Below are 27,218 nucleotides of genomic sequence, written 5' to 3' on the forward strand. Positions count from 1 at the left end.
GTGTGCAGAGCACTGGACTCAGCGCTTGGGAAGGACAAGTTGGCGACATACAGAGACGGTCCCTACCCGACAGCGGGCTCACATCTCAACCCCCCCCCGGGCCCCCCTGCCCCCAAGGGCGGGCGAGACTCTGACACCCAACTCTGTCCCCCGCGGCTGGCACAGACCTGCGGGACGCCCCCGGGGGCCTCCTGCTTGGAAACGGAGTGCGGCGGCCTGGGCTGCCGGACGGACGACGGGGAGAAGAAGTGCGGCGGCCCGGGCTGCGACGGGCTGGCCACGGCGGCCCACGCCGCCTGGCAGAAGGCCGCGGACTTCGACAGGGACGTGGTCGGCGCCCTGGCCGAGGTGGAGCAGCTGTCCAAGATGGTAACCAACCGGGCCGCCGGTCCTGGAGATGCGGGGTGGTCCCGGGGTGGGAGAACGTGCCCTCGGGGGACCGGACGGCTCATCCCGTCTGCCCCGCCGCAGGTGGCGGAGGCCAAGGCGAGAGCGGACGAGGCCAAGGACAGCGCGCAGCAGGTGCTGCGGAGGGCCGGCGCCACCCGGGAGCGGCTCGACCGCAGCAACCAGGAGCTGAGGGATCTCATCGGCCAGATCCGGAACTTCCTCACGCGTGAGGAGCCCGGCCCTTGGCGTCTGTTCCCACCCTCGGCTGCCCCCCGGCCCAAACCCCAGGCCTGGCTTCCGGGGCCCACGCTTCCCCCGCTTCCAAAGCCGGTCGTGCACCCCTTCCTCGGATTGTGGCCGCGTAGAGAAGCGGGAGTGAGGCTCAACTGGGGCTGGGCCCTAGCCTGACCGCGCGACCCAGAGGCCCTCTCTCCCTCCTCTCCCCCGACCAGAGGACGGCGCGGACCTGGACAGCATCGAGGCCGTGGCGGCCGAAGTGCTGCGGATGGAGCTGCCCAGCTCCCCCGAGCAGCTGGGGAACCTGACGCAGGAGATTCGGGCCCGGGTGAACAGCCTGTCGCAGGTGGAGGCCATCCTGGAGCAGAGCGCCGCCGACATCGCCCGGGCCGGGGCCCTGCTGGACCAGGCCAAGACAGCCAGGTGACCGGCCGGCCTCGCCCCGGCTCTAAACTGAACCCCCCTCGCCAACCCCGCCTACCTGGAGTTTGCGGTCTGAGGTGGAGGGGTGAGGGTGGAGACTCCTAAACCGCCCCAGGTGAGAACTGGGGCTCGCCTGGTGGTCTCGGTGGCGTCGCCCTCCAGGAGCCTTCCCCCAGTTCTGGCTCTCTTCCGGGATGCCTCCGTCCTGCTGGGGTCCTCCCCGTTGGGCCTCCGGTCGGCGGGCGTTGCGAGCCGCTCGGCCAAGCGGCCACGGGGTGACCCGTTGGGGGCCGGTCACCCCGGGGTCCCGGGAGCCGGGGCGGGGGGGAGCGGCTGTAGAGGAAGTCAGGTTCCACTGACTCGTGGATCGCGTCGCCTTCGTACCAGCCAAAGCGCCGCCGCCGTGAAAGTCACCGCGGACGCCGTCAAGGAGGCCCTGGAGGAGGCGGAGAAGGCGCAGGTTGCGGCCGAGAGGGCCATCAAGCAGGCGGGCGAGGACATTCAAGGGACCCAGGACCTGCTGACCTCTGTGAGGGCCGGGCCGGGGGTCAGGGGAGCGGGGGGTAGATGTGGAGAACGCGGGCTGGGCCTCGGGCTCCCAGGACCCTCGGGACTCGAGGGGACGAATTGGGATCCATCAGGGTTTGGGAGTGTCCACGGGCCAAGCCCGGGGACCCACGGTACCCCAGACCGACTAGCCACCGCCGGCCTCCAACTTACCGGGCTGCCTGGGACCGTGAATCCCCCTTCCCGCTCCCCCTCTCCTTCTGGGAATCCCCGGGCTACCGGCCCGGAGCCAGTAGTCTAGTCCGGAGCCCCCCGGGGCCGGCCCGCGGGCTCCCCGGGCCCGGCTGAGCGGGCGCCGGCGGGTTCCTAGATCGAGTCGGAGACGGCGTCCTCGGAGGAGTTGCTGACCTCGGCCTCGCTGCGCCTCGATGAGCTGGAGCAGAGCGTGGGGCAGCTGCAGCGGCGGACGGAGCTGAACTCTCAGGAGGCCCAGCACGTGCAGACCGTGGTGGAAAAGCTGAGCGGCGACGTGGAGGCCGTCAAGGAGGTGTGGGGCGCTGGGGGCGGCCGGCCGGGGCGGCGGAGGTGGTAGTGGAAAACCGGATCGTCCAATCCCGCCTCATCCCGGGAGAGCGCCGGGCTCGCCTTTCTCTAAACACGAGGCCCTGCCTGGCTCGTTCCTTAAGCGTGCGGGGAAAACCGCCGTGAACAATCCCAGAACCACCCCCATCCCCATCCCACCTGGGACTGGTAACTCAGCGGGGAAGATCAAGACCAAAAAATCGACCAAGTCCGGACCACGGGAGCATTTAAAAATGGGAAAGGAGGGTAGTGGCTAGAGCCCGGTCCTGGGAACCCGAAGGTGGTAAGTCCGGCAACGCCACTTGCCCGCGGTGTGACCTTGGGCAAGTCACTTCACTGGGCCTCAGCTTCCTCGTCTGTAAAATGGAGATTGAGACTGTGAGCCCCACGTGGGGCAGGGACTGCGTCCAACCCGATTTGCTTGTAATAATAATAGTAACGACGATGGCATTTATTAAGCACTACATGCAAAGCACTGGGGACGTTACAAGGTGATCAGGTGATCACCATCTTCATCCCCATTTTACCGATGAGGGAACTGAGGCCCAGAGATGGGACGTGACCTGCCCAAAGTCACCCAGCTGACAACTGGCAGAGCCGGGATTTGAACCCACGACCTCTGACTCCTGTCCACTGAGCCATGCTGCTCCCCAGCACCTAGTCCGGCGCATAGTAAGCACTTAACAAATACCATAATTCTTATAATTAGAGCCAGGGAATGGGGCAGCGTGTGGCAGCGGGACCGATATTCGTCGGTCTTTAATGCTGCCCCGCCGCCGCTTCCCCCATTTTTGCTTGCGGATCCCAGGAGCGTGGGGTTGGCGGGGCCGGGGGGCTCCACAGTGCCAGGGTCCCCCGACACTGGCCCGTGGCCTTTCCGCCCACCCCACTGCCCCCAGCCTGAAACGGAGACCACCCCGGTGAGGTGCCTTCTATCGCATCACATTAAAACCTTCACAACCGGGGCCGGCCTGGCGTCGGTCCTCCGTCACCGGGCCTCCCACCACCGTCTCCGGGCCACCTCGAGCGGCCAGCGCGTCGGCCCCCGCCCGGGGGACGGAAACTCGGCCCTGGGAGGGCGGACGGGGGGCGGGGGGATGATTCTCCCGTCCGGACGCGCCACCGCAGGCTCTCGCCGGCGACTTGGAGGAGAAGTACCAGAGGGTGGAAAACCTGATCGCCCAAAAAGCCGAGGAGTCGGCCGAGGCGCGGAGGAAGGCCGGCCTGCTGCAGACCGAGGCCCGGGCGCTGCTGGCCGACGCCAACAGAAAGCTGCAGCTACTGAAAGGTGTGGCCCCCCGCTTCCCACCCGGCTCAAAAACGCGCCCGACCGAGGTGGGCGGAAAGGGTGGGAGCGTGGGGGGGTCCTGCTAGGTTTGCGGCCCGCGCGCTCGGCTCTAACGGCCGTCTCCTCCCCGCAGACCTTGAGGGCAAGTATGAAAGCAATCAGAGCCAGCTGGAAGCCAAGGCCCGCGAGCTGGGCCGGCTGGAGGAGGAGGCGCGGGCCCTCCTCCGGGACATCAGTCAGAAGGTGGCCGTGTACAGCACCTGCCTGTGACGGCCGGACGCTCACCCCATCACCCCTGCCTGCTCTTGACAATCGCTCTGTAAAGTTGCCATTGGCAAATTAAAGACCGGTGCCCGCGTGCCCCTGGCTCACGGGGTTTCTCAAAGCTGCCGTCTCTTCTCTTGGGGCTGGGGTCCGCTGGCTGGGAGAAGCGGCGCGGCTCAGTGGAAGGAGCCCGGGCTTTGGAGGCGGAGGTCACGGGTTCAAATCCCCGCTCCGCCAAGTGTCAGCTGGGTGGCTTTGGGCCGGTCTCTGGGCCTCAGTGACCTCATCTGGAAAATGGGGATTAAGACCGTGAGCCCCCCATGGGACGACCCGATCACCTTGTATTCATTCATTCATTCAATCGTATTTACTGAGCGCTTACTGTGTGCGGAGCACTGTACTAAGCGCTTGGGAAGTACAAGTTGGACCTCCCAGTGCTTAGAACAGTGCTTCGCACATAGTAAGCGCTTAACAAATACCATCATCATTATTATTATTATTACCTGAGGCCCAACGGGTGGCCTAGAGAGGCAGGGTGGCTCAGTGGAAAGAGCCCGGGCTTGGGAGCCAGAGGTCACGGGTTCTAATCCTGGCTTCACCATGCATCTGCTGGGCGACCTTGGACAAGTCACTTCACTTCTCTGAGCCTCAGTGACCTCATCTGTAAAATGGGGGTGAAGACTGGGAGCCCCTCCCGCGGGACAACCTGATCAGCTTGTATCCCCCCCCGTGCTTAGAACAGTGCTTTGCACATAGTAAGCGCTTAACAAATGCCATCATTATTATTATTATTATTATTTAGTCACCTGCCCGGGGCACAGGCACCTCTGGATGACAACTCACTTATTTCTGGGCCTTTGATATTGACAAATGACACAATCTCATGCTGTGATCTGCTGCTGCCGTTTCAACTATTTCCTCGGTCTCTCAGACATCCTTTGGCCTCACCTCTCCCCACGCCGAGAGAATTTATAATAATAATGATGGCATTTATTAAGCTCATCCCACCCTCCCTTCCACTAAGAATTCCGATTTGAGCTCATCCCACCCTCCATCCCGCCAAGAATTCGAATTTGGAACCAACAACGCCTTTCAGTCCACCCTCTTCAAACCGAGCCAGCCTCCGGAAAACTTGAGAAAAACCATTCCCTGGGGCCGGGAACACGCTTCAGATGCACCATCTTCAAACTACGTCGTAAGAGATTTTCAAACAAGCATACCGCATGAACATGTTAGGAGGGGAAGAGAGTGGAAACGATTTAAAGCAACTCAGAGGTTCGACTTGGGCCGTGTCCTCAAAACCGAAGCCATTCTGCGAAAAAAAGAACTCGATACTAGAAGCGAGGCCTGTTCCGACAAATTCCATTTGTTTGTGCTGTAGTGAGGAGTGTTTCCCAAAAGTGTCCTGATCTTCCTCAAACTGTGAGCCCCACGTGGGACTGTATTCATTCATTCAATCGTATTGGGTGCTTACTGTGTGCGGAGCACTGTATTAAGCGCTTGGGAAGTACAAGTTGGATCTCACAAATACCATCATCATTATTATTATTATTATTACCTGAGGCCCAACGGGTGGCCTAGAGAAGCAGGGTGGCTCAGCCGGATTAACTACACCGGTGTTGGCACATAAGCGCTTAATATAAAAATAATCGTCATAATGATACCTCCAACCCAGCTGCTAGAGTCACCCTTGCTTGGGTTTCCATTTTAACCCTCCTTCCCCACGAACGCGACAACACACACAACAGAGGTGTGTGTGTGTCAGGGTGAGCAAATCATCTGGGGTCACAGAATCAGGGAGCCTCAATTAAGGGCGGAGATTTCGGGTGCTTCTGAACAGCTGGCTGGGGAAGACGGTAACGCACACTACATCTTCCCTACGAGCCCATTCCACCGTTGGGCCTCACTGCTCATTATTCCGAGAAAGCCCGAAATCCACGGTCGGCGTTGAAAGCGCCGGGCCGGCTGACGGATGAGACAGAAAAATACGCACGGATTTCAGCTCCAGATCTGGAGGGTTCTGTCCCGATCCATCCGGTCCCCGCTGGGTGCAAAACACGCAGTTATAACGGGGGCGAGATCCCCCCAACGGGCATCTCGGACCGGGAGCCCGCGGTTGGGTCCTCTCCATCCCGTAGGCTGCCGATCCGCAGGCCGGGAACAGAGGCGGCCCATCTCGGGCTGCTCCCGCGAGGGGCTGATGAGCAGGATCGCCGACCCCTGGGACGCAGGACGGAACCTGTAGCCGTTCGCGATCATTCGCCACGTAGGACATGAGACGCGGGCTCAACTGCTACTTCTGAATCTCCCTGAGGGTCTCTGGTGAGCTGCCTGACAAAACGGACACAAACACACGCCCCGCCGGAGTTTCCACGTTACAAAAGACTACGATTTGTCAGTGGGAAGCAATACTGACGCCCCTCGGGGGACGAACCAGCGGATGGAGGCCATAGCTTTTTCTCCAATTTAATATACATCCGTCAGGACAGGTGAACCAAGTCACATTTCACAAGGCCGCGAGGACGCCAAACTAAAACACAGAAGCCGGGAACAAGCCGTGGACGGTTTTTCTACCCCGTACACCTTCAAACGCCTCCAAGACACGCTGTAGTTTTAACAGCGTAAATTAAATGAGCGATGTGACTAAATTAACATTTCCAACATTTCACTCTACCTCTCCTCCCATTGAGACGACTTGGGGGGTAAAAATCTCTGTGCTCGCCAAGTGGGCCAGTCCACCGTGGATGGAGCTGCCGGACACAATTATTAGCATTCGGACCGAACGCGTGGCTCCTGAATGCAGAACGCATTTAGGCACGCATTTACGCTCTCTGGCTCGCGTCGTACCAATTCAAATATCCACCACATTCCTCCAACCCACGGATTCTTTAGTCTGATGAATGCCAACATCCTTCGCTAATTCTGACGCTAGTCTCCGCGCATGGCATTTCAGTTCGAAATCCCCTCTCTCGGTCCTTTCCGACGCGAAAACCACGATGAGAGGGTGAGCACGACGGTCTGCGCTCCTCCCGCTTTATTCCCGCGAGCGATTCTGACGTTCCCGAGGACAAGGGGCTGCCTTTGGAAAACGGTCAGAACGGTCTATAAGGGGGAGCCTTCCCTGCGCCGAAAGCACACTGGTGACGTTATCAAAGAGGTCATCGCACCGGCAGAGGCAGAACGGTATCTGTTAAAAACGCAGAAAGGCGCAAACACGCCGAATCCCGGCTTCCTCATGCAGCCGCAACGGAAGCGGGCAAGTCGCGCCTTCCATTTCGCCCTTGCCGCGCTGCCCGAACCGAGACGGACGAGAATCCGACTGATCAGGCCGTGTCTCTTCTCACCACCTTCTATCTACCTCAGCGATCAGCCCACGGGAACTTTAATAAACGCCAGCGCTGTCACTACTGTTACCTGTTCGAATTAGCGCTACAGGGTCAACTCCGTTCTGCCCAAACCTATTTATTAAACGTCTGCCGTCCGAACAAAACAGTGACTTAATTCAGTCCTTGGAGCCGGGCGGCACAGCCTTCCTTGGGAACGTCCGAGTTCCCGGCCGACTCCCGGGAGGGTATATTTACACGGTCGACGATCCCCCGGGGTTTTAAAAGTTGATCGCTTTGCCAAATGACGCGGCCAGGTTGGCTTCCCTGAAGGCTTCCGAGACCGTCTGTGGGAGCAACGATACGGAAATGAAAAGCGAGATCCGCGCGAGGTTGACGGCGGGGGGGAAAACGCGCCGGGGAATGGGGGATGCTAGTTACCGGGTGGGCATGGCAGACGCGGGCCACGTCTTCACACGATGCCCCGTATTCCATGGCCAGGGCAGCTTCGTTGACCATTTCTCCAGCCCCCTGCAAGTGGAAACGGTCGCCTGCGATTATACCGCCGAGAAAATCCAGACGCAGGCCTCACACATCCTAACCGATTCCGTGAACGTTCGGGGGCATAACTGGTCCTGACACGTGTGGTACTGTGGTAATCACGAATACCGTAATTAGGATTCTTATTGTTACGGAAAGTCTAGGTTTTCTCTTCAAGGTACCATCTTGGCTAGAGGAAAGACCGTGTCCCGCGGGGCTCAGTGGAAAGAGCCCGGGCTTTGGGGTCGGAGGTCATGGGTTCAAATCCCGGCTCCGCCGGCTGCCAGCTGGGTGACTTCGGGCAAGTCGCGACTTCTCTGCGCCTCAGTTACAATGAAAGCTTGTTGTCTCCTGCCACTCAAAGTGCCCCAACAGTATACACACAGTTTCTGAATTCTAGGCAATTAGAGACAGAGACAACTAACGATCCCCCAGCATCTTTAGAGAAGCAGCGTGGCTCAGTGGAAAAGAGCCCGGGCTTTGGGGTCGGAGGTCATGGGTTCAAATCCCGGCTCTGCCAGCTGGGTGACTTTGGGCAAGTCACTTCACTTCCCTGGGCGTCAGTTACCTCATCTGTAAAATGGGGATTAAGGCTGTGAGCACCCCCCCCCCCCCCCCCCCCCGTGGGACAACCTGACCACCTTGTAACCTCCCCAGCACTTAGAACAGTGCTTTGCACATAGTAAGTGCTTAATAAATGCCATTATTATTATGATTATTATTACCACCTCATCTGGAAAATGGGGGTGAAGACCGTGATCAGGGGACAGCCCGATCCCCATCATCATCATCAATCGTATTTACTGAGCGCTTACTATGTGCAGAGCACTGTACTAAGCGCTTGGGAAGTACAAATTGGCAACATATAGAGACAGTCCCTACCCAACAGTGGGCTCCCAGTCTAAAAGGGGGAGACAGAGAACAAAACCAAACATACTAACAAAATAAAATAAATAGAATAGATATGTACCAATAAAATATGTAGATTTGTAGATTGTAAATTGTAGATATGTACAAATAAAATAGAGTAAAAAATATGTACAAACATATATACAGGGATATACATATCCCCAGCGCTTAGAACAGTGCTTTGCACATAGTAAGCGCTTAAATACCGTCGTTACTATTATCTAGTTTCACAGTCACTCCTGGAGAGTGGAGAAGGGTTTACATATATACAGGGATATACATATCCCCAGCGCTTAGAACAGTGCTTTGCACATAGTAAGCGCTTAAATACCGTCGTTACTATTATCTAGTTTCACAGTCACTCCTGGAGAGTGGAGAAGGGTTATCCTCCAGGAGGGCGATACGTCAAAATCGCGCCTGTCCTCGGTTACACGAGTTTATTTCCCTATTTGGAGAGCGTCAGGGGAGGAGACCACCGAACACAGGTTGCTCGGCTCACCCGGGACCCCCCTCCGGTCCATCCGTTCCCAACTGCCCGGGCTCCGGACGGTCATGAGCCCGCTGTCGGGTAGGGACCGTCTCTAGATGTTGCCGACTTGGACTTCCCAAGCGCTCAGTCCAGTGCTCTGCACCCAGTGAGCGCTCAATAAATACGACTGAATGAATGAATGAATTTCCACAGAAGGCCTCGTTTGGAGTTCGAGGCGGGGACGGCCCGTCTCGTCGCTCACACCCCCGTCGCCAACGGTCCTCGGCGAGACCCACGGAGCGGAAACGCGGGCTGGGTCCCCTCACCGCTCCGAGGATGTGCGCGCCCAGCATTCGGTCCGTCGACTTGTGGCTGAGGATCTTCACCAGCCCGTCCGTGTCGGCGTTGGTCTTCGCCCGGCTGTTGGCGGCGAACGGGAACTTGCCCACTTTGTAGTCCACCCCCTGCGAAACACAAGCCGAGGCAGATCGTAGTGAGGACTGGCATGGCGCAGCGGTTAGCACGCCGGTCCGGGGGTCAGAAGGGTTACCGCATTCATTCCTTCATTCAATCATATTTATTAAGCACTTACTGTGTGCAGAGCACTGCACTAAGCGCTAGGGAAGTACAGTTTGGCAACATATAGAGATGGTCCCTACCCAACAGTGGGCTCACAGTCTAGAAATGCCTGCTGCATGCCTGCCGTGTGACCGTGGGCAAGTCACTTCACTTCTCTGTGCCTCAGTTCATCTGGAAAATGGGGATTAAGACTGGGACCCCTATGTGGGACGGGGACCGGGTCCAACCCAATTATTTGGTAACTACAGCGTGGCTCGGTGGAAAGAGCCCGGGCTTGGGGGCCAGAGGTCATGGGTTCTAATCCCGGCTCCGCCACTTGTCAGCTGGGTGACTTTGGGCGAGTCGCTTCACTTCTCCGGGCCTCAGTTCCCTCATCTGTAAAATGGGGATGAAGACTGTGAGCCCCACGTCAGACAATCCGATCACCTTGTATCCCCCCCCCGGCGCTTAAAACAGTGCTTCGCACATAGTAAGCGCTTAACAGATGCCATCATTATTATTATTTTGTATCTACCCCAGCACTTAGTGTCTGGCACATAGTAAGTGCTTAGCAATCCCGCTCCGCCAATTGTCAGCTGTGTGACTTTGGGCAAGTCACTTAACTTCTCTGTGCCTCAGTGACCTCATCTGTAAAATGGGGATTAAGACTGTGAGCCCCCCGTGGGACAACCTGATCACCTTGTGACCTCCTCAGCGCTTAGAACAGTGCTCTGCACATAGTAAGCGCTTAATAAATGCCATCATTATTATTATTATCAAATACCACGATTATTATTATTATCTTTTATTACTATTATTATTACCAAAGCCTACTCAGTGCAAAGGACAGAATTCCTTTCCCCTTATAGCTTTTAGCAAGCTTTTTCCGAACAAGTTACGGAGGGTTGCTGCGATCCCCAAGGTAGAGATGGGAGGCAAAAAACAACTCAGAAACAGGGAAGCTTTTCCACGCTCCACCACCCCAGGCTCCATTCCCGGTCCCCCTCCCTATCCCCCCGGCCTTACCTCCTTCCCCTCCCCACAGCACCTGTATATATGTATGTACGTATTTATTACTCTATTTTATTTGTACATATTTATTCTATTTATTTTATTTTGTTAATATGTTTGGTTTTGTTCTCTGTCTCCCCCTTCTAGACTGTGAGCCCACTGTTGGGTAGGGACCGTCTCTAGATGTTGCCAACGTGGACTTCCCAAGTGCTTAGTACAGTGCTCTGCACACAGTAAGCGCTCAATAAATACGACAATGAATGAATGAATGAATGAAAAGAAGCCCCATGGGTTTCCAAGATTTCTTGGTCGGTGAGAAGGAACGGGAATAAATGCAGATCGAGGAAGAGCCCTGAGTTTGAGCTAAGGAGCCTGAGAAGCGGCGGGAAGGGACAGACAGAGAGGGAAACCATTGGGAAGAGGGCAACGCTAGACTGTAAGCAGGGAATGTATCCGTTTACTAAGTTCTTGGGAGAGCGCAATGTAACGATACGGTCCTCGAGATGCAGCGAGCGCTCAATAAATGTGATCAATCAATCAATCAATCGTATTTATTGAGTGCTTACTGTGTGCAGAGCACTGGACTAAGCGCTTGGGAAGTCCAAGTTGGCAACATATAGAGACAGTCCCTACCCAACAGTGGGCTCACAGTCTAACAGTGATAAACTGTTTATGTTTACCTTGTATCCTCCCCGGCGCTTAGAACGGTGCTTTGCACATAGTAAGCGCTTAACAAATGCCATTATTATTATCATTATTACTATGTAGGAGACAGCCTGCTTTCTCAAGTGACAACAGTCTCAGTCGATCAATCAATCATGGTCTCCTGACAAAACCACTCCGTTTATTTTATTTGGACATATTTATTCTATTTATTTTATTTTGTTAATATGTTCTGTCTTGTTGTCTGTCTCCCCCTTCTAGACAGCGAGCCCGCTGTTGGGTAGGGATCGTCTCTAGACGTTGCCAACTTGGGACTTCCCAAGCGCTTAGTCCAGTGCTCTGCACACAGTAAGCGCTCAATAAATCGTTGGGCTATATCCTTAAATCTTATATTTGGTATACCTGAGCAGTAATCATTCATTATCACTCTTCTTTTGGCACTCTTTCCGGATGGTTCCCCAGCTTAAGCTCTTCCCTTTCCCCTCCCTTGACAGTGTTGACTGACTTGAATAGAATGATTTCTATAGCCCAAATCATTTTATCACAGATAATGGCAGCTCTATTTAGCAATGACAATTTAGCTGACTGGGATGGGAAAGGGAACCCTTCCCTATCTCAGTGCGTAGTACAGTTCCTGGCATATAGTAAGTACTCAACAAACACCATTAAAAAATTGAAAATGAAGTACCACATTTCATATGCACACCAAAAAAACTAATGAGAAACCTTTCATTATCTGTACCTACCTGACTGTATAACTACAGTTGTACTTCCCAAGCGCTAAGTCCAGTGCTCTGCACACAGTAAGCGCTCAATAAATACGATTGAATGAATGAATGAATAAATACGACTGAATGAGTGAATGAGAGCCCAAGCGCAGTGGTCGGCACAAAGTTGGCGCCCAATGACTACAGTCGACCCACTGGGTAGAGGAGCCAGGCCTACCGCACAGACTGGGGCTCCTCATAGCTCGCCAGAAGTCCGGACTGTCTGCTGTGGGGCGGCTTTATGCCCGCCAGATAAACGGCCTAATAATAATAATAATAAATCAATCAATCGTATTTACTGAGCGCTTCTTGTGTGCAGAGCACTGTACTAAGCGCCTGGGAAGTCCAAGTTGGCAACATATAGAGACGGTCCCTACCCAACAGTGGGCTCACAGTCTAGAAGGGGGAGACAGAGAATGAAACCAAACATATTACCAAAATAAAATAAATAGGTGATGGCATTTATTAAGCGCTTACTATGCGCTGAGGAAACTGAGGCTCGCTGCTGGAGCTCCGGGGCTGACGGCCACGGGCAGACGGGTCAGCCCCCAACTCGGATCTTTCTTCCCTGAGGTGTTGGCCCACTTAGGGCTCTGGCTGTCGTGAGGCAGAGCTCGCTCATTTCTTCAGGACGGACCAGGAGCGCCTCGGGTTCAATCGCATTTATCGGGCGCTTACTGTGTGCAGAGCACTGTGCTAAGCGCTGGGGAAGTCCAGGTTGGCAACGTCTGGAGGTGGTCCCAACCCAACAACGGGCTCTCGAAGGGGCTCAGAACTCTCTTCTGAATCGGCCAGAAGAGTCGGGAGGGGCGAGGAGAGAGAGGGAGGCATCAATTAAGCAGTTATTAAAAACATCAGGCGGTAAATTAAAAAAACAACTAAAAACCCCACTCCTTTCAGTTGCATCCACATCATCCAGGAACTATTTAGAAATGGGCGCTTTGCGCCTTTGAGCGTTACCTCTTCTTTCAACTGTTCCTCCGATTTGCCGACCCAGGCGACTTCGGGGTGCGTGTAGATGACGGACGGCACGCAGTTGTAGTCGATGTGCACCGCCCCGCCGGCCATCCCCTCCACGCAGATGATGCCTTCGTCCTCCGCCTTGTGCGCCAGCATGGGCCCGGCCACTACGTCCCCGATCGCGTAGATACTGCCCCGGGGGGAGACCGAGAGAGCCCGCGCTGACATCTCCGCGACCCAACGTTTTACCCAAGAACGCCGACGGAGCCAGCGAGCCGGACGAAAGAAAGAAGTCGAACGGGACCAAAGCGTGGGCGCTGACTTTGTCTATAAAGGCCAAAGCGTACGCATTGCATTTATCTACAGAGACCAAAGTGCATTGTATTTCTAGATTGTTACGAGCATGCCTTGTAACAATCTTCTACATATTTACTACTCTATTTATTTTGTTAATGATGGGCATCTAAGCTTTATTTTTATTTATTCTGGTGACTTGACACCTGTCCACATGTTTGGTTTTGTCGTCTGGTTTTGTCATCTGCTCCCCCTCCTAGACTGTGAGCCCGTTGTCGGGTGGGGACCGTCTCTATACGTTGCCAACTTGGACTTCCCGAGCGCTTAGTTCAGTGCTCTGCACACAGTAAGTGCTCAATAAATGCGACTGAATGAATGAATGAATGCCCTTCTAGACCGTGAGCCCGTTGTCGGGTGGGGACCGTCTCTATATGTTGCCAACTTGGACTTCCCGAGCGCTTAGTTCAGCGCTCTGCACACAGTAAGCGCTCAATAAATACGATTGAATGAATGAATGAATGCCCTTCTAGACTGTGAGCCCGTTGTTGGGTGGGGACCGTCACTATATGTTGCCAACTTGGACTTCCCGAGCGCTTAGTTCAGTGCTCTGCACACAGTAAGCGCTCAATAAATACGATTGAATGAATGAATGAATGCCCTTCTAGACTGTGAGCCCTTTGTTGGGTGGGGACCGTCACTATATGTTGCCAACCTGGACTTCCCGAGCGCTTAGTTCAGTGCTCTGCACACAGTAAGCGCTCAATAAATACGATTGAATGAATGAATGAATGCCCTTCTAGACTGTGAGCCCGTTGTTGGGTGGGGACCGTCTCTATATGTTGCCAACTTGTACTTCCCGAGCGCTTAGTTCAGTGCTCTGCACACAGTAAGCGCTCAATAAATACGATTGAATGAATGAATGAATGCCCTTCTAGACTGTGAGCCTTCTGCTGGGTGGGGACCGTCACTATATGTTGCCAACTTGTACTTCCCGAGCGCTTAGTTCAGTGCTCTGCACACAGTAAGCGCTCAATAAATATGACTGAATGAATGAGTGAATGCCCTTCTAGACTGTGAGCTCGTTGTTGGGTAGGGAGCATCTCTAAATGTCGCCAACTTGTACTTCCCAAGCGCTTAATACAGTGCTCTGCACACAGTAAGCGCTCCATAAATACGATTGACTGAATGAATGAATGCCTTAGTGGCAACAGCTCCGACACGGGGGTCAGAGGTCATGGGTTCTCATCCCAACTCTGCCGCTTGTCTGCTGGGTGACCCTGGGCTAGTCATTTCACTTCTCTTTGCCTCAGTTCCCTCATCTGTAAAATGGGGATTGAGATCGAGCGCCCGACGTGGGACGACCTGATGACCTTGTATCTACCCCAGCGCTTAGAAAAGTGCTTGGCACATAGTAAGCGCTTAAACACAATCATCATCATTATTATTATTATTAGATTGTTAGCTCGGCTAGCCCACTGGGGATGGATCCGGATGGGAACCTAACTGGAGAGAACACTACTGGATAGACGAAAGAAGCAGCGTGGCTCAGTGGAAAGAGCCCGGGCTTTGGAGTCGGAGGTCGTGGGTTCAAATCCCGGCTCCGCCAATTGTCAGCTGTGTGACTTTGGGCAAGTCACTTCGCTTTTCTGTGCCTCAGTTCCCTCATCTGGAAAATGGGGATTAAGACTGTGAGCCCCCCTGTGGGACAACCTGATCACCTGGTAACCTCCCCGGCGCTTAGAACACTGCTTTGCACAGAGTAAGCGTAACAAATGCCATCATTCATTAATTCCACGCACCTATACACCACGATACAACCGCGTCTTCAAGGAACGTGAACAATTCCATCACAGGGTAGGACAGATATCTTTCGTTTCCCTTTAATAATAATGATGGCATTTGTTAAGTGCTTACTATGTGCAAAGCTCTGTTCTAAGCGACTTTCCTCAGCTCGTGCCAGCTAACAAGCCATCCAACGGATAGACCATCAAGAAGCAGTGTGGCCTAGTGAAAAGAACACGGGGGCTTGGGAGGCACAGGACCTGGGTTCTAATCCCAGCTCCTGGGTGATCTCGGGCAAATTCCTTCGTTTCTCTGAGACTCAGTTACCTCATCTGAAAATGGGGATTAAGGCTTGTGACTCTTAGGGGGACGGGGACTGTGTCCAACTTGATTATCTTATTGTCTATCCCCACACTTAGTACTTGCTTAACAAATATCACGGGGTAATTGTTAACATAGTAAGTGCTTAAATACCAGGGGGTGGGGGGGAAATGACCATTTTTACATCCCCCAAACCCAACTAAGCATCTTCACGCAAAGCTGCCAATGGCAATTTTTTTAAATGGAGCCCCATGAGTATCTCACCAAATCTGCCATTACGGTCCACATTTTTCTTCAACTCGTAACCCCCCGCCGCCCCAAGTCCAATTTTCAAAATAGAAAAGTTTACAATAACAGCGAGCAAACTCAGCCAAACAGCCGCGTGACTTACTTTGGAATTTTGGTTTGGAATCTGGAATTGATTGGGATTCTACCTCTGGCATCCAGCTCAATTCCCAGTTCTTCCAGGCCCAGATTCTGGGTGAAGGGGCGCCGGCCAATACAAACCAGGAGCACGTCACAGGTGATCACTTCCCCTTTGCCGCCAGTGGCTGCTTCAATACTAGGAAAAAGAAAAAAAAAATAGCTGTGTTCACATACCTGGAAATAAACTTGAGTCATTTCGCCAGCATCCAATTAGGCAGCAAATTGTAAATATTCATTCATTCATTCGGGCACTGTACTAAGCGCTTGGGAAGTACAAGTCGGCAACATGTAGAGACGGTCCCTACCCAACAGCAGGCTCACATTCACGAACCAGTTCAACATTTTGCTTGCAAGAAAAATCTCGGTGTTGGATTTTCGCTGGTGTGAATAAGGATCCCGACAAGCCCCCCGAAGTGAGAAACATGATCCAAAATAATACAACAAATTGATGACTAAATTAACAAGCAAAGAGAAACGTAGCAATCATTAAGGCCTAGTGAAAAATCAGGCATGATTTCTTTTCTATGAGAACCCAACAAACCTATGAAAGTGTTTTCCCAACTTTCAAGTCATTGGAATTGAGTCGTTTTTTAAAAATGACATTTGTTAAGCATTTAAGTCTGTGCCAGGCACTGGGGTAGATGCATGGCTATCAGGTTAGACACAGTCCCTGTCCCACACGGGACTCACCGTCTTAATTCCCATTTTACCGACGAGGGAACTGAGACACGGAGAAGTGACTTGCCCAAGGTCATACAGCAGACAAGTGGCGGAGCTGAGAATTTGAACCCAGGTCCTTCTGACTTCCACGCTCTTCCCACCAGGCCACGTTGCTTCTTAGTCATTTCTCAAACCTCCAGGTTGGTCACAACACCCTAGAATTGTTGCCAACTTGTCCTTCCCAAGCGCTTAGTACAGTGCTCTGCACACAGTAAGCGCTCAATAAATACGATTGAATGAATGAATAATTGACCAGTTCAAATAACCTTCCTTTTGAAAACTCGACTAAAACCAAGAGCTTTATGTTGCTGGTGTCGATTGGCATAATAATAATGGTATTTGTTAAGCGCTTACCATGTGCCAAGCCCTGTTCTAAGCGCTGGGGGGGATACAAGGTAATCAGGTTGTCCCACGTAGGGCTCACAGTCTTCATCCCCATTTTACAGATGAGGTCACTGAGGCTCAGAGAAGTGAAGTGACTTGTCCAAAGTCACACAGCTGACAAGGGGTGAGACTGTGAGCCCACTGTTGGGTAGGGACCGTCTTTATATGTTGCCAACTTGTACTTCCCAAGTGCTTAGTACAGTGCTCTGCACACAGTAAGCGCTCAATAAATACGATTGAATGAATGAATGAAAGGGGTGGAGCCAGGATTAGAACCCATGACCTGACTCCCGAGCCCGGGCTCTTTTCACTGAGCAACGCTGCTTTCATGCCAACCGCAAAACTGCCTCCTACTTGGATTTTTTTTTTTTTACTGACCAAAAAAATTTTCCAAGGTTATGAAATTCGCCCGCAAAATCCTCAAGAGGAATTTTACTTCACACTGGCCCATCGAGGTGAACAAAATCTGAATTTCACCTCGTTTATACAGAGGAAGGACTATGTTTACACTTCTTCTTCAAGCCTCCTGTCTTCGCCTGCCATTTGAATTTCCATAGAACAGTTCTTTTTAGGGCTATAAAATTTCAATGTGAATTTTTTATACGACTTTTGGACCCACTCAACGTTGTTCTTATTTCCTATCCAGCTTTGGGGCTACACCAATCAGTGGCCTAATTTCCTCTTCTCCCACTCCCTTCTGCAGTGTACTTGAATTTTCTCCCTTTATTCACCCCATCCTCAGCACTTACGTACCCACAAGCGCTTAGTACAGTGCTCTGCACACAGTAAGCGCTCCATAAATACGATTGAATGAATAAATCTATAATTTATTTATAATTATAATAATCATTAAATTATTATTTATTTATTTATTATTTATTATTATTGTTAATTATAATTATTAAATTATTAATTTATATTAATGTTAGTCCCCCACCTTTAGACTGTAAGCTCCTTGGGGGCAGGAATCATGTACTTAGAGAAGCAGCGTGGCTCAGTGGAAAACAGCCCGGGCTTTGGAGTCGAGAGGTCAGGGGTTCAAATCCCGGCTCCGCCAATTGTCAGCTGGGTGACTTTGGGTAAGTCACTTCACTTCTCTGGGCCTCAGTTCCCTCATCTGTAAAATGGGGATGAGACTGATCACCTTGCAACCTTTCCAATGCTTAGAACAGGGCTTTGCACACAGTAAGTGCTTAATAAATGCCATCATTATTATTATTATTATGTCTACCAACTATTATACTGTACTCTCCCAAGCGCTTAGTACAGTGCTCTGGAAACAATGAATGCTCAAAAACAACTGACTGATTGAATTATACCTCCGTATGACTATTTCTTTCTAAAATAATTCAGAGGACCACAGTGTAAGACTGGGCAGATAACAACAATAATCTTTAATTACATAGTTGTCCTCTTCTAAAACACACCACCGAGGGCGGAGAAGCAGCGTGGTTCGGTGGAAAGAGCCCGGGCTCTGGAGTCGGAGGTCGTGGGTTCAAATCCCGGCTCCGCCAACTGTCAGCTGTGTGACTTTGGGCAAGCCACTTCACTTCTCTGGGCCTCAGTGACCTCATCTGGAAAATGGGGATTAAAACGGTGAGCCCCCCGTGGGACAACCTGGATCACCTTGCAACCTCCCCAGTGCTTAAAACAGTGCTTTGCACATAGTAAGCGCTTAATACCATTATTATTATTATTAATAATAAATAAAATGATAAAAATCAAACAGGAATTTCCCTATTTACCCTACACACAGACCTGTAGAAAGAGAGAGATCCTGAACTAGTGGATAGAGCATGTCCGTTGTATGTCCATGGGAATGCCACTTAAATTCTCCGTGCCTCATCTGGAAAATGGGGATTAAGACTGTGTGCCCCATGTGGGACGTGGATTGTATCCAACTTGATTAGCACGTAACTACCCAGCGCTTAGTACAGTGCCTGGCACATAGTCAGAGTTTAACGAATGCCACGAAAACAAAAAAGGCGGCTCACAAACCAAGCCGACATACTTACGCTACATCGATTTTTCCATCTGGTTTCTTGGTAGCTCCAGTAACCTTGGTATTGAGCTTAAATTTAAACCCTTGCTTCTGGAGGATGCGCTGGAAGTTCTTCGAAATCTCCATGTCAATCCCCACTCCGCCAACGTGGCCCAGGAACTCCACCGCCGTCACATCCGCCCCGAGTCGCTGCCAAACAGAACCCTGGAATGGGCGCAAACGGAAATTCACAGCTCCCTCTCCAAGGGCACAGCATCCTTCTCCGGGTAGTGAGTTCAAAGAAACGGGATGGAGGCTGCTTTCTAACAACACTGAGAAAACCACGGCCTGCAAAACCTCTAAAGGGCGTCCTTTACGCTTCAATCTAGATGGCTGTTCAGCCACGTGCAGCCCCTGTGAAAGGACTCCCGGTAAAGACCACCCTGTAGAAAGCTCGCCTAGGCAGGGCAACAGTGCCCGCTTTGGGGACTACACGGCGGAAAGTTTTCCTTAGAGAGATTAACTGACCTTTTCAGTTAAGATTGGTCACAGGGTGAAATCATGGATATCATTTTACCCCATAATCCTATCTCAGCCCCAAATTTCCCGCGTGACAGACAGAACTCATCATTTATGTTTTCCAACAGAGACAGGGAATGCGGGAAGGTTTCCGGGACTGTGATTTGAAAGAAGACCAAGAGAGACCGTTCAGAAACTGACTTTTCACACTGTCTGAAGGAGACTCTCTTTCCAAGTTCCAAAATCAGGCCAAACTCAGTTCGCTGGTACCACCAAGGAGCCATTACCCAACCGGCTCCCTCCTGAACTCTTCTGGAAGTGGTCTTCGTTAACAAAACCCTTAAGCCTTCCAATCGGACATCAGCGGCTAACAAACAGAAGCCGAGAAGCAGCGTAGCACTGGTTTGGGAGTCAGAAGGACCCCGGCTCTGCCACTTGTCCGTTGTGTGACCTTGGGCAAGTCATTTAACTTATCTGTAAGATGGGGATTAAGACTGTGAACCCCACGTGGGACAGGGACTTTGTCCAACCTGAGTACCTTGTATCTACCCCAGGGCTTAGAACAGTACTTGGCACATAGTAAGCACTTATCAAAAACTTAATTATTATTATTATTATTACTAAATAGCCTGATTCATCATCATCAATCGTATTTATTGAATCAATCGTATTTATCGTATTTATTACAGTGCTCTGCACATAGTAAAGCGCTCAATAAATACGATTGATGATTCTTCCAGAACCGTTCATTACCCCTTCTGAAAGTCTGACAAGGCCCTAAGTCTCCCCTTAGCACTTCCGAATATCCGTGTAATCAACTGTATGGTTGATTACTCAATTTATAATACGTTTATGTCTTTCCCCTGCAATAGAGTGCAAGATCCTCGTGGGCACGGAACGGGCTTCATGCTTCTGCGGTACTTTCTCAAGCGCTTCTTAGAGCGCTTAGTACACAGTGGATGCTCAATGAATACTCCTACTGTGCAACGCACTCAATAGGCTCTTAGGGATTCGAAGACAATTATCCTCCCTCCCACAGTTCCTTGGTCTCAGGGAGGAACTAGGATTAAGTGAATCAGGGTTCTTAAAGGTAAGAGAGGTACGACCCACTTGGAGAAGACGTGGTGAAATCCCATTTCACACAGAATATCTTACAGGTTCTCACCAATTCCACGCCAATGACTCCTGCACCGATGACAACCATCTTCTCCGGGACTCTTTTTAAAGACAAAGCACCCGTGGATGAAACTATTGTATCTTCATCAATCTAAACAACAACAACAGAAATAAATAAAAGGAGTTGCTGGACTTTTCCCGCCTAAGAATGAACGCGGAGGTGACGAGGCAACCATTGGGGTTTCTTGAGGAGCGGGGAAACGTGGTCGGAACGTTTTTGAAGGAAAATGATCCGGGAAGCAGAATGGAATATGGACTGCAGTCGGGGGAGACAGAAGGCAGGAAGGTCAGCATGGAGGCTGATACGATTATCGTGGTGGGATAGGGTAAGTGCTCGCATTAATGTGGTAACAGTTTGGACGGAGAGGAAGGGGTGGATTTTGGCGATGTTGTGAAGGTACGACTGACAGGATTTAGTGAGGGCTTCCATATGTGGGCTGAACTAGAGAGAGGGGAGTCAAGGATGATGCCAAGTTACAGGCTGGTGAGACAGGAAGGATGGTGTTGCCACCAACAGTGATGGGAAAGTGGGTGGGAGGACAGGTCTGGGTGGGAAGATAAGTTCACTTTTAGCCACATTAAATTTGAGGCAACAAGACATCCAAGTTGGGATGTCTTGAAGGCAGGAGGAAATGCAAGACTGCAGAGAGGAAGAGAGATCAGAACTGGAGATGTAGATTTGGCTGTCATCAGCACAGAGGGGATAGTTTAAGCCATGTGAACGAATGAGTTTCCCAAGGTGTAGACGGAGAATAAAAGGGGACCTAGAAGAGAGCGTTGAGGGACCCCCACAGTTAAGGGGTCGGAGGCAGAGAAGGAGCCCACGAAAGAGACTGAGAATGATCAACCAGAGAGATAGGAGGAGGACCAGGGGAGGACAGTGTCAGTGAAGCTGAGGTTGGAAAAAGTTTCCAGGAGAAGGGAGTGGTCGAGGTTTTCAAAGGCAGCTGGGAGGTAGAGGAGGATTAGGATGGCGTAGAGGCCATTGGATTTGGCGAGAAGGAGATTTGTGACCTTAGGGAGGGCGGTTTCTTTGGCGTGAAGGGGATGGAAGCCAGATGGGAGGAGGTCAAGGACCGAACTGGAGGAGAGTGAACTTGGGACAGCCGGTGTAGACAACTAGCTGAAGGGTCAAGGGAAGGTTTTATTAGGATGGGGAAGACAATGAGCATGTGTGAAAGCAGCGGGGAAGAAGGCATTGGAGAGTCAACAGTTCAAGATGGCGGTCAGGGAGCGAAGAAGGGACAGGGCAAGTGTTTTGATAAGATGTGAAGGAATGGGGTCGGGTGTGCAGGTGGGGGAGAAGGCTGGATTTTGAGAGAAGGCAGGAGATCTCCTCTTGAGATCATGCTGGAAGGAATGGGAGAGTCGAAGAAGGGGCAGGAGGGGGGAAGGCCAGGGGAGATTTTAGGGAGATCATGCCTGATAGCTTCAATTTTCGCAATAAAGTAATAAGCCAGGTGATTGGGGCGAAGGATGGGGAAGTGGGGGGGACAGAGGGTTTGAGGAGGGGGTTAAATATCTGAAATCACTGGCCAGGGTGATGGGCATGGGTTTCAATAAGGATGGAGAAATGATTTTGCCAGGGCAGAGTTAAAGCATGCAAGGATAAACCTGAGGTGGACTAGGTCAGCCTATTATCTAGATTTCTGCCAAGAGCGCTCTGCAGTTCGCGCACAGAAGCGAAGGAAGCCAACCGCGGAGGTGATCCAGGGCTGTGGGGATGAAGGGATAGTGGAGCGAGAGAGCCGAAACGAGGAAAGTACATGTGGTGAGTCAATCGGAAGAGTTACTGCTAAAGAAAAGCTCCAGGAACAGGTCAAAATTCTGAATAACCATACCGTTATTCCCGGAAAGGGAGCGACTTCTGAACCCGTGGCTATGAGAACGTTCTTGGTGTTGATAACTTGATTGCTGCCATCCGCTTTCGCTGCCGTGACTTGATTTTTGCCCGTGATCTTTCCGTAGCCAGGGACGTGGACGACCTGTCGGGTGACGATCTCAAAGTCAATCGATTCAAAACGCACACCTTCGACAGCCCTCCCACCCTCCCAAGGGGCGCACCCAACCGCTTCTTTTAAATATCCAGCGTTGGGTTCCAATTTCAGACGGACAGGGCCTTCTACCGGGGAATCTCTCCTAACGGTGCAGGACAGTAATTCCCGAGGGGGAGGTGGAAGCTTCCGTCTACAGGTGCGTGGTTGTTTTGAAGCTACGGGAATATTCCCCCCAAAGAATGAGGAGTGGGAATTCCACCACCAGCTAGAGTGACCTTTGTCAGCGTCCGACGCGACTTTTTATACGGAGGGAAAACACACACGACAAAGTGGCTATTTGCACACGGGGCAGACCAACCTTATTCTGTTTAAATAAGTGGGCAATTCCACCTGTTAGGGCTTTCACTGCTCCACTCTTCTGCTCCATCATCTTCTCTAGATTCAGCTGGATTCCTGAAACTTGTCATTGTTAAAAACACAAGTCCTCTGTCAATGGGTGCGGGATCCCTGGCATTTACCGAGGCACATTCGCAACCAATTCCTGTTTCTAAAACAGTATAGGCCCGAGAAGAGTCTCATTCGCCGGAATTTTAGAAGAAATTCCGACATTTTTGACCTGGATTTTTTCAGTCACCGGCTGGCAGGGCTTGATTTTTTAGGTGTCTAGAATGGCTGCCGCCACATCGGTCCTTCAACCCGGGGTTTCCTAAAAACGCCCACCGGGTTGGCGCTACCATCTGGGGCTACAATCACAAAGAGGATGAGAAAGGACTCTTTATCCTCAAAGGGGGTTCAGAGTGGGCATTCTAAGGGGACCGCAGCTAGAGCCAGCCCTGAAAAAGAGAAAAAGCAGCCAAGGTGGCTGTGTCAACGATGGGGCCAATGCACTGGTCATTCCCAGGAAGAAAGGATCTGTTGGGGCGAGGAGGGAAGGGGAAGAGGGTCCCTGCATCCGCCAGAATGCCCAGCAGGTGTATGGGGGGGCAGTTCCTGGTATTAAGCGCTTAGTACAGTGCTCTGCACACACTAAGCGCTCAATAAATACGATTGAATGCATCAGGCCTTCGGGAGAGGCCTCTCACCCTACTTCTGGGGGGCGGTGGGGGAACGGGAAAGAAGTTATCCGTGATGGGTCCGGGTGTCATCACTAGAAATCCGTGTTGGGCTGAGCTACAGCCGCCCTCTCCTCTGGTGGAAAAGGTTCCCCAGAACAACTGAACCCCTACAGAAAGAAGTTGGGGAGAGGGAAGGCCGGTGAAAAGTAGAACGTTTCAGGAAAAATTAAAAAAGCTAAAGCGCAACCACAGTTATTTTCCATTTTCCTTGGCAGGAGAGGAATCGGAGAAGCAAACCTGACCACCTCCAAGGGGCAGAGGACATCGCTACACCCACGGGGGCGTTGGCAGTGGGACAGGAGGGGAGCCACAGATAATTTCGAGTCCTGGACTGGGAAGAAAGAGTTTCCCATCTCCTTCGCTAGGCTGAGCAGACAGCCCCCCATCTCCAGAGTAACTCCAGGAACTCGCCGAAGCAGAATCTTGTCTCGTCGGAAGGCCAAATCAGAAACATGCTACAATTGGGCGGTATCTCCGGAGAACACCTGCGCCGCGGCATTCACAGGGGCCAAATACACAAGAGAGGCTCTTGATAACGGAATGGGGAAAATGCCGTCATCACGCGAGAGCCGTGATCGTCAGGGCTATCACTCTATTGCCCGTCACTCATTGACACACCGGGGATGTGAGCAAAAGGGAACGGAGGGAAGAATGCTCTTCTATTGGGAAGCAGCGGAATTTAAAGGGATCCTACGCTTTGGTTTGGGGGCAGTTTGGTGGTGAAAGCTTGGGAGGAGGCAGGGGCCAAACCACCTACAATCCCCCGGTTCCGGGCTGGCTCTGTGGCCCCGTTTTTTGGAGGGAAAAAGAAACCACTGGAGGACCGGTAGCTGCCTCGCCTCCTCCCACGGTGCAGTGGCCACGTCTCATGGCCACGAACCAGACTTCACATCCAGACTTCACTTACTTCACCTCTCCTTGTTTGTCCTTAGACCAGAGACCGCCCCTAATTTTGCCCCCAGCTTTGCACACAAAAAGCTACTTAACCTACACTTTTATCACCCCTAGAACAACAACCAAAGAACAGAACGCTCTGGGCCTCAGGAATAGGTACAGTCCAGTTATTTCTCGCCTCCTCTGTGCTAAGAACACTCTGTTCTTTCCCCTCTCTTCTCTGAGCAGCAGGAACTTAAACTGAGCTCTTCAAAGGCAGGGATCGCATTTTGTATTTGTGAGTCCCCACCCCCAACTGCTCAGGAAAGAGAAACAGGGCTGTCACTCAACTTCCCACCCAAACCTCTTCCATAAACTTTAGCTTCCTTTCCTGAACAAACACCAAAACCAGCGCCTGAGAGATCAGATAGCAACGGAGCACGCCCCGATCAGAAACTTACTCTCAATTCCTCTCGCCGCGAAATCTTTGCCATGGGCCAGGTGGTAGAGGTGGGAGTTATTCAGCAGAGCCTGAAAAAAATAATCCCAAACATTCCTAAACCGAAACTTTAATAGGAAGTGAGCCAATATCAGTAAAAACAAAAAAGGATGAGTTGTTTGCATTTCAAGAATTCTTCCCAATACTATTCAGTCTAATGTCTGATGCCCAAGTGCATATTATAAAGGGTGGGAAATATTTCCCAACATCTGTTTTTGAGGATTTGTGTTTGCGAAAATGCCAAAACTTACTGAATAAATGATCAAATTTCTTGGGTTTTCTGGGACAGCACTTTTATTTTCCCCCAAGTGCTTTCACATCCAGTGTCTCATCTTATATCATATATACCAGTATATTATGGTGTATATATATGAGATAAATATATATATATGATATATGGTATATCATACATAGCATATGATATATATATATATATATATATATGACATATGGTATATATGAGATATATATAGATATATAGTGTGTATATATATATATATATATATACATATATATATATACTAGTATATCATCTTGTCCACATGTTTTGTTTTGTTGTCTGTCTCCCCCTTCTAGACTGTGAGCCCATTGTCAGGTAGGGACCATCTCTAGATGTTGCCAACTTGTACTTCCCAAGCGCTTAGTACAGTGCTCTGCACACAGTAAGCGCTCAATAAATACGATCGATTGATTGATTATAGCATATATACTAGTATATCATGGTGTATATAAATGAGATATATATATATAATATATACCATATATGATATATATATATATATATATATACATATATGGTATAAATGATATACATATACCATATACTAGTATATCATCTCATCCACATGTTTTGTTTTGTTGTCTGTCTCCCCCTTCTAGACTGTGAGCCCGTTGTCAGGTAGGGACCGCCTCTAGATGCTGCCAACTTGTACTTCCCAAGCGCTTAGTACAGTGCTCTGCACACAGTAAGCGCTCAATAAATACGACTGAATGAGCGAATCTTATCCTGACCACCGTCCTGTGAGGTAGGAGGAGGCCGGCATGATTATCCCCATTTTTACAGATGAGGAAACAGTCAGTCTGTCGGTTATTTGTATTTATTGAGGGCTTGCTTTGTGCAGGGCACCGTACTATGGGCTTGGGAAAGTACAATATACCAATAGAACAGACACATTCCCTGCCCACAATGACCCCAATGCCAAGACCTCACGGCAGGCGAGGGGCAGAGCTGAGAGCAGAACCCTGCTCTCTTGACTCCATCAATCAACGGTATTTACTGAGCGCTTAATGCGTGCAGAGATCTGTATCGAGTGCTCGGGAGAGACAACCGACACGCTCCCTGCCCACAAGAGGCTTACTTTAGAAGACTCCCAAGGCTGGGCCCCGCTGCTGCCCACCTACTTCATCATCATCAATCGTATTTATTGAGCACTTACTATGTGCAGAGCACTGCACTAAGCGCTTGGGAAGTACAAATTGGCAACATATAACCTACTTCAGAGAAAGGCAGGCTGCACTCTAAATTGGACGGGCTGTGCGGAACGCCGCTTCAGGGATGGCTCGCTCTATTCTTTATCACCTCACTCCATTCTTTCATTCAGTCATTTTTATTGAGCGCTTCCTGTGTGCAGAGCACTGCACAACCAACAAGTATTTGGTCTACTAAGACACTCACCTTAGAAGGGATGCAGCCAACGTTCAGACAAGTTCCTCCGAGGGTTTCGTTTTTCTCCACACAGACCGTCTACAACCAACGGAGATGGGTTTTTAATGGTACCCGGACCCGGGATGGTATTTTGGGGAAAAGGGGACGTTCCGTTCCACTGGCGCGACGGTCGGTTGGAGATGGGACGCTTCCGGGCGCCCGCTGGGCCTCTCCCATCAGCCGGCAGCACCCGAGGGTCGGAGAGAGATGAGCCGGGCCTCCGCTGACCCATCACCGGCCCCCGTTCGACCAAGATGAGGCGAGGCCTCGGAGAGTCAACAGATTAAGTCCGCTCTTGCCCGAGCCGGCTAGAAAGCCGTCGAGCTCCCGTTCGGGCACCGGGACTTTGGATTTTGCCCCGGGCCACAGGGGCAGAAGACGCTCCCTTGTTTGCTCCTTGCCCTGGGCAAGAAGTGAGTGAAAAGTCATCCATCTCCCACTTAAGCTGGTAATGTGAGCACAAGAGGCCATTAAGTGCCTTTTTGATCCAAGGGTGAAGGTAATAATAATAATAATGGCATTTATTAAGCGCTTA

The 27,218-nt window shown here is 51.3% G+C and overlaps 2 protein-coding genes across 2 annotated transcripts in view; one reads left to right on the forward strand and one right to left on the reverse strand.

Moving 5' to 3' along the window:
• Positions 1–3,812, forward strand: part of LAMB1 (laminin subunit beta 1) — a 64,893-nt gene extending 61,081 nt beyond the window's left edge. The window contains exons 27-33 of the mRNA XM_038741126.1: positions 166–369; positions 472–616; positions 843–1,050; positions 1,438–1,579; positions 1,928–2,104; positions 3,268–3,427; positions 3,561–3,812. Of these exons, the coding sequence (XP_038597054.1) occupies positions 166–369; positions 472–616; positions 843–1,050; positions 1,438–1,579; positions 1,928–2,104; positions 3,268–3,427; positions 3,561–3,697 (1,173 nt within the window). The 3' untranslated portion in view covers positions 3,698–3,812. The remainder of the gene's footprint in view (positions 1–165; positions 370–471; positions 617–842; positions 1,051–1,437; positions 1,580–1,927; positions 2,105–3,267; positions 3,428–3,560) is intronic.
• A 2,331-nt stretch (positions 3,813–6,143) lies between these two features.
• The window catches only part of DLD (dihydrolipoamide dehydrogenase), a 35,476-nt gene continuing 14,401 nt past the window's right edge, over positions 6,144–27,218 (reverse strand). Inside the window, exons 4-14 of the mRNA XM_038741199.1 lie at positions 26,654–26,722; positions 24,941–25,010; positions 22,850–22,950; positions 22,336–22,479; positions 20,484–20,585; positions 18,834–19,024; positions 15,680–15,850; positions 12,892–13,081; positions 9,259–9,396; positions 7,456–7,545; positions 6,144–7,361 (exon numbers count right to left, since the gene is read on the reverse strand). Coding sequence (XP_038597127.1) covers positions 7,296–7,361; positions 7,456–7,545; positions 9,259–9,396; positions 12,892–13,081; positions 15,680–15,850; positions 18,834–19,024; positions 20,484–20,585; positions 22,336–22,479; positions 22,850–22,950; positions 24,941–25,010; positions 26,654–26,722 — 1,332 coding nt within the window. The 3' untranslated portion in view covers positions 6,144–7,295. The remainder of the gene's footprint in view (positions 7,362–7,455; positions 7,546–9,258; positions 9,397–12,891; positions 13,082–15,679; positions 15,851–18,833; positions 19,025–20,483; positions 20,586–22,335; positions 22,480–22,849; positions 22,951–24,940; positions 25,011–26,653; positions 26,723–27,218) is intronic.

The sequence above is a fragment of the Tachyglossus aculeatus genome (assembly GCF_015852505.1).
Source record: "Tachyglossus aculeatus isolate mTacAcu1 chromosome 12 unlocalized genomic scaffold, mTacAcu1.pri SUPER_6_unloc_1, whole genome shotgun sequence".
In the NCBI taxonomy this organism is placed as follows: Eukaryota; Metazoa; Chordata; class Mammalia; order Monotremata; family Tachyglossidae; genus Tachyglossus; species Tachyglossus aculeatus.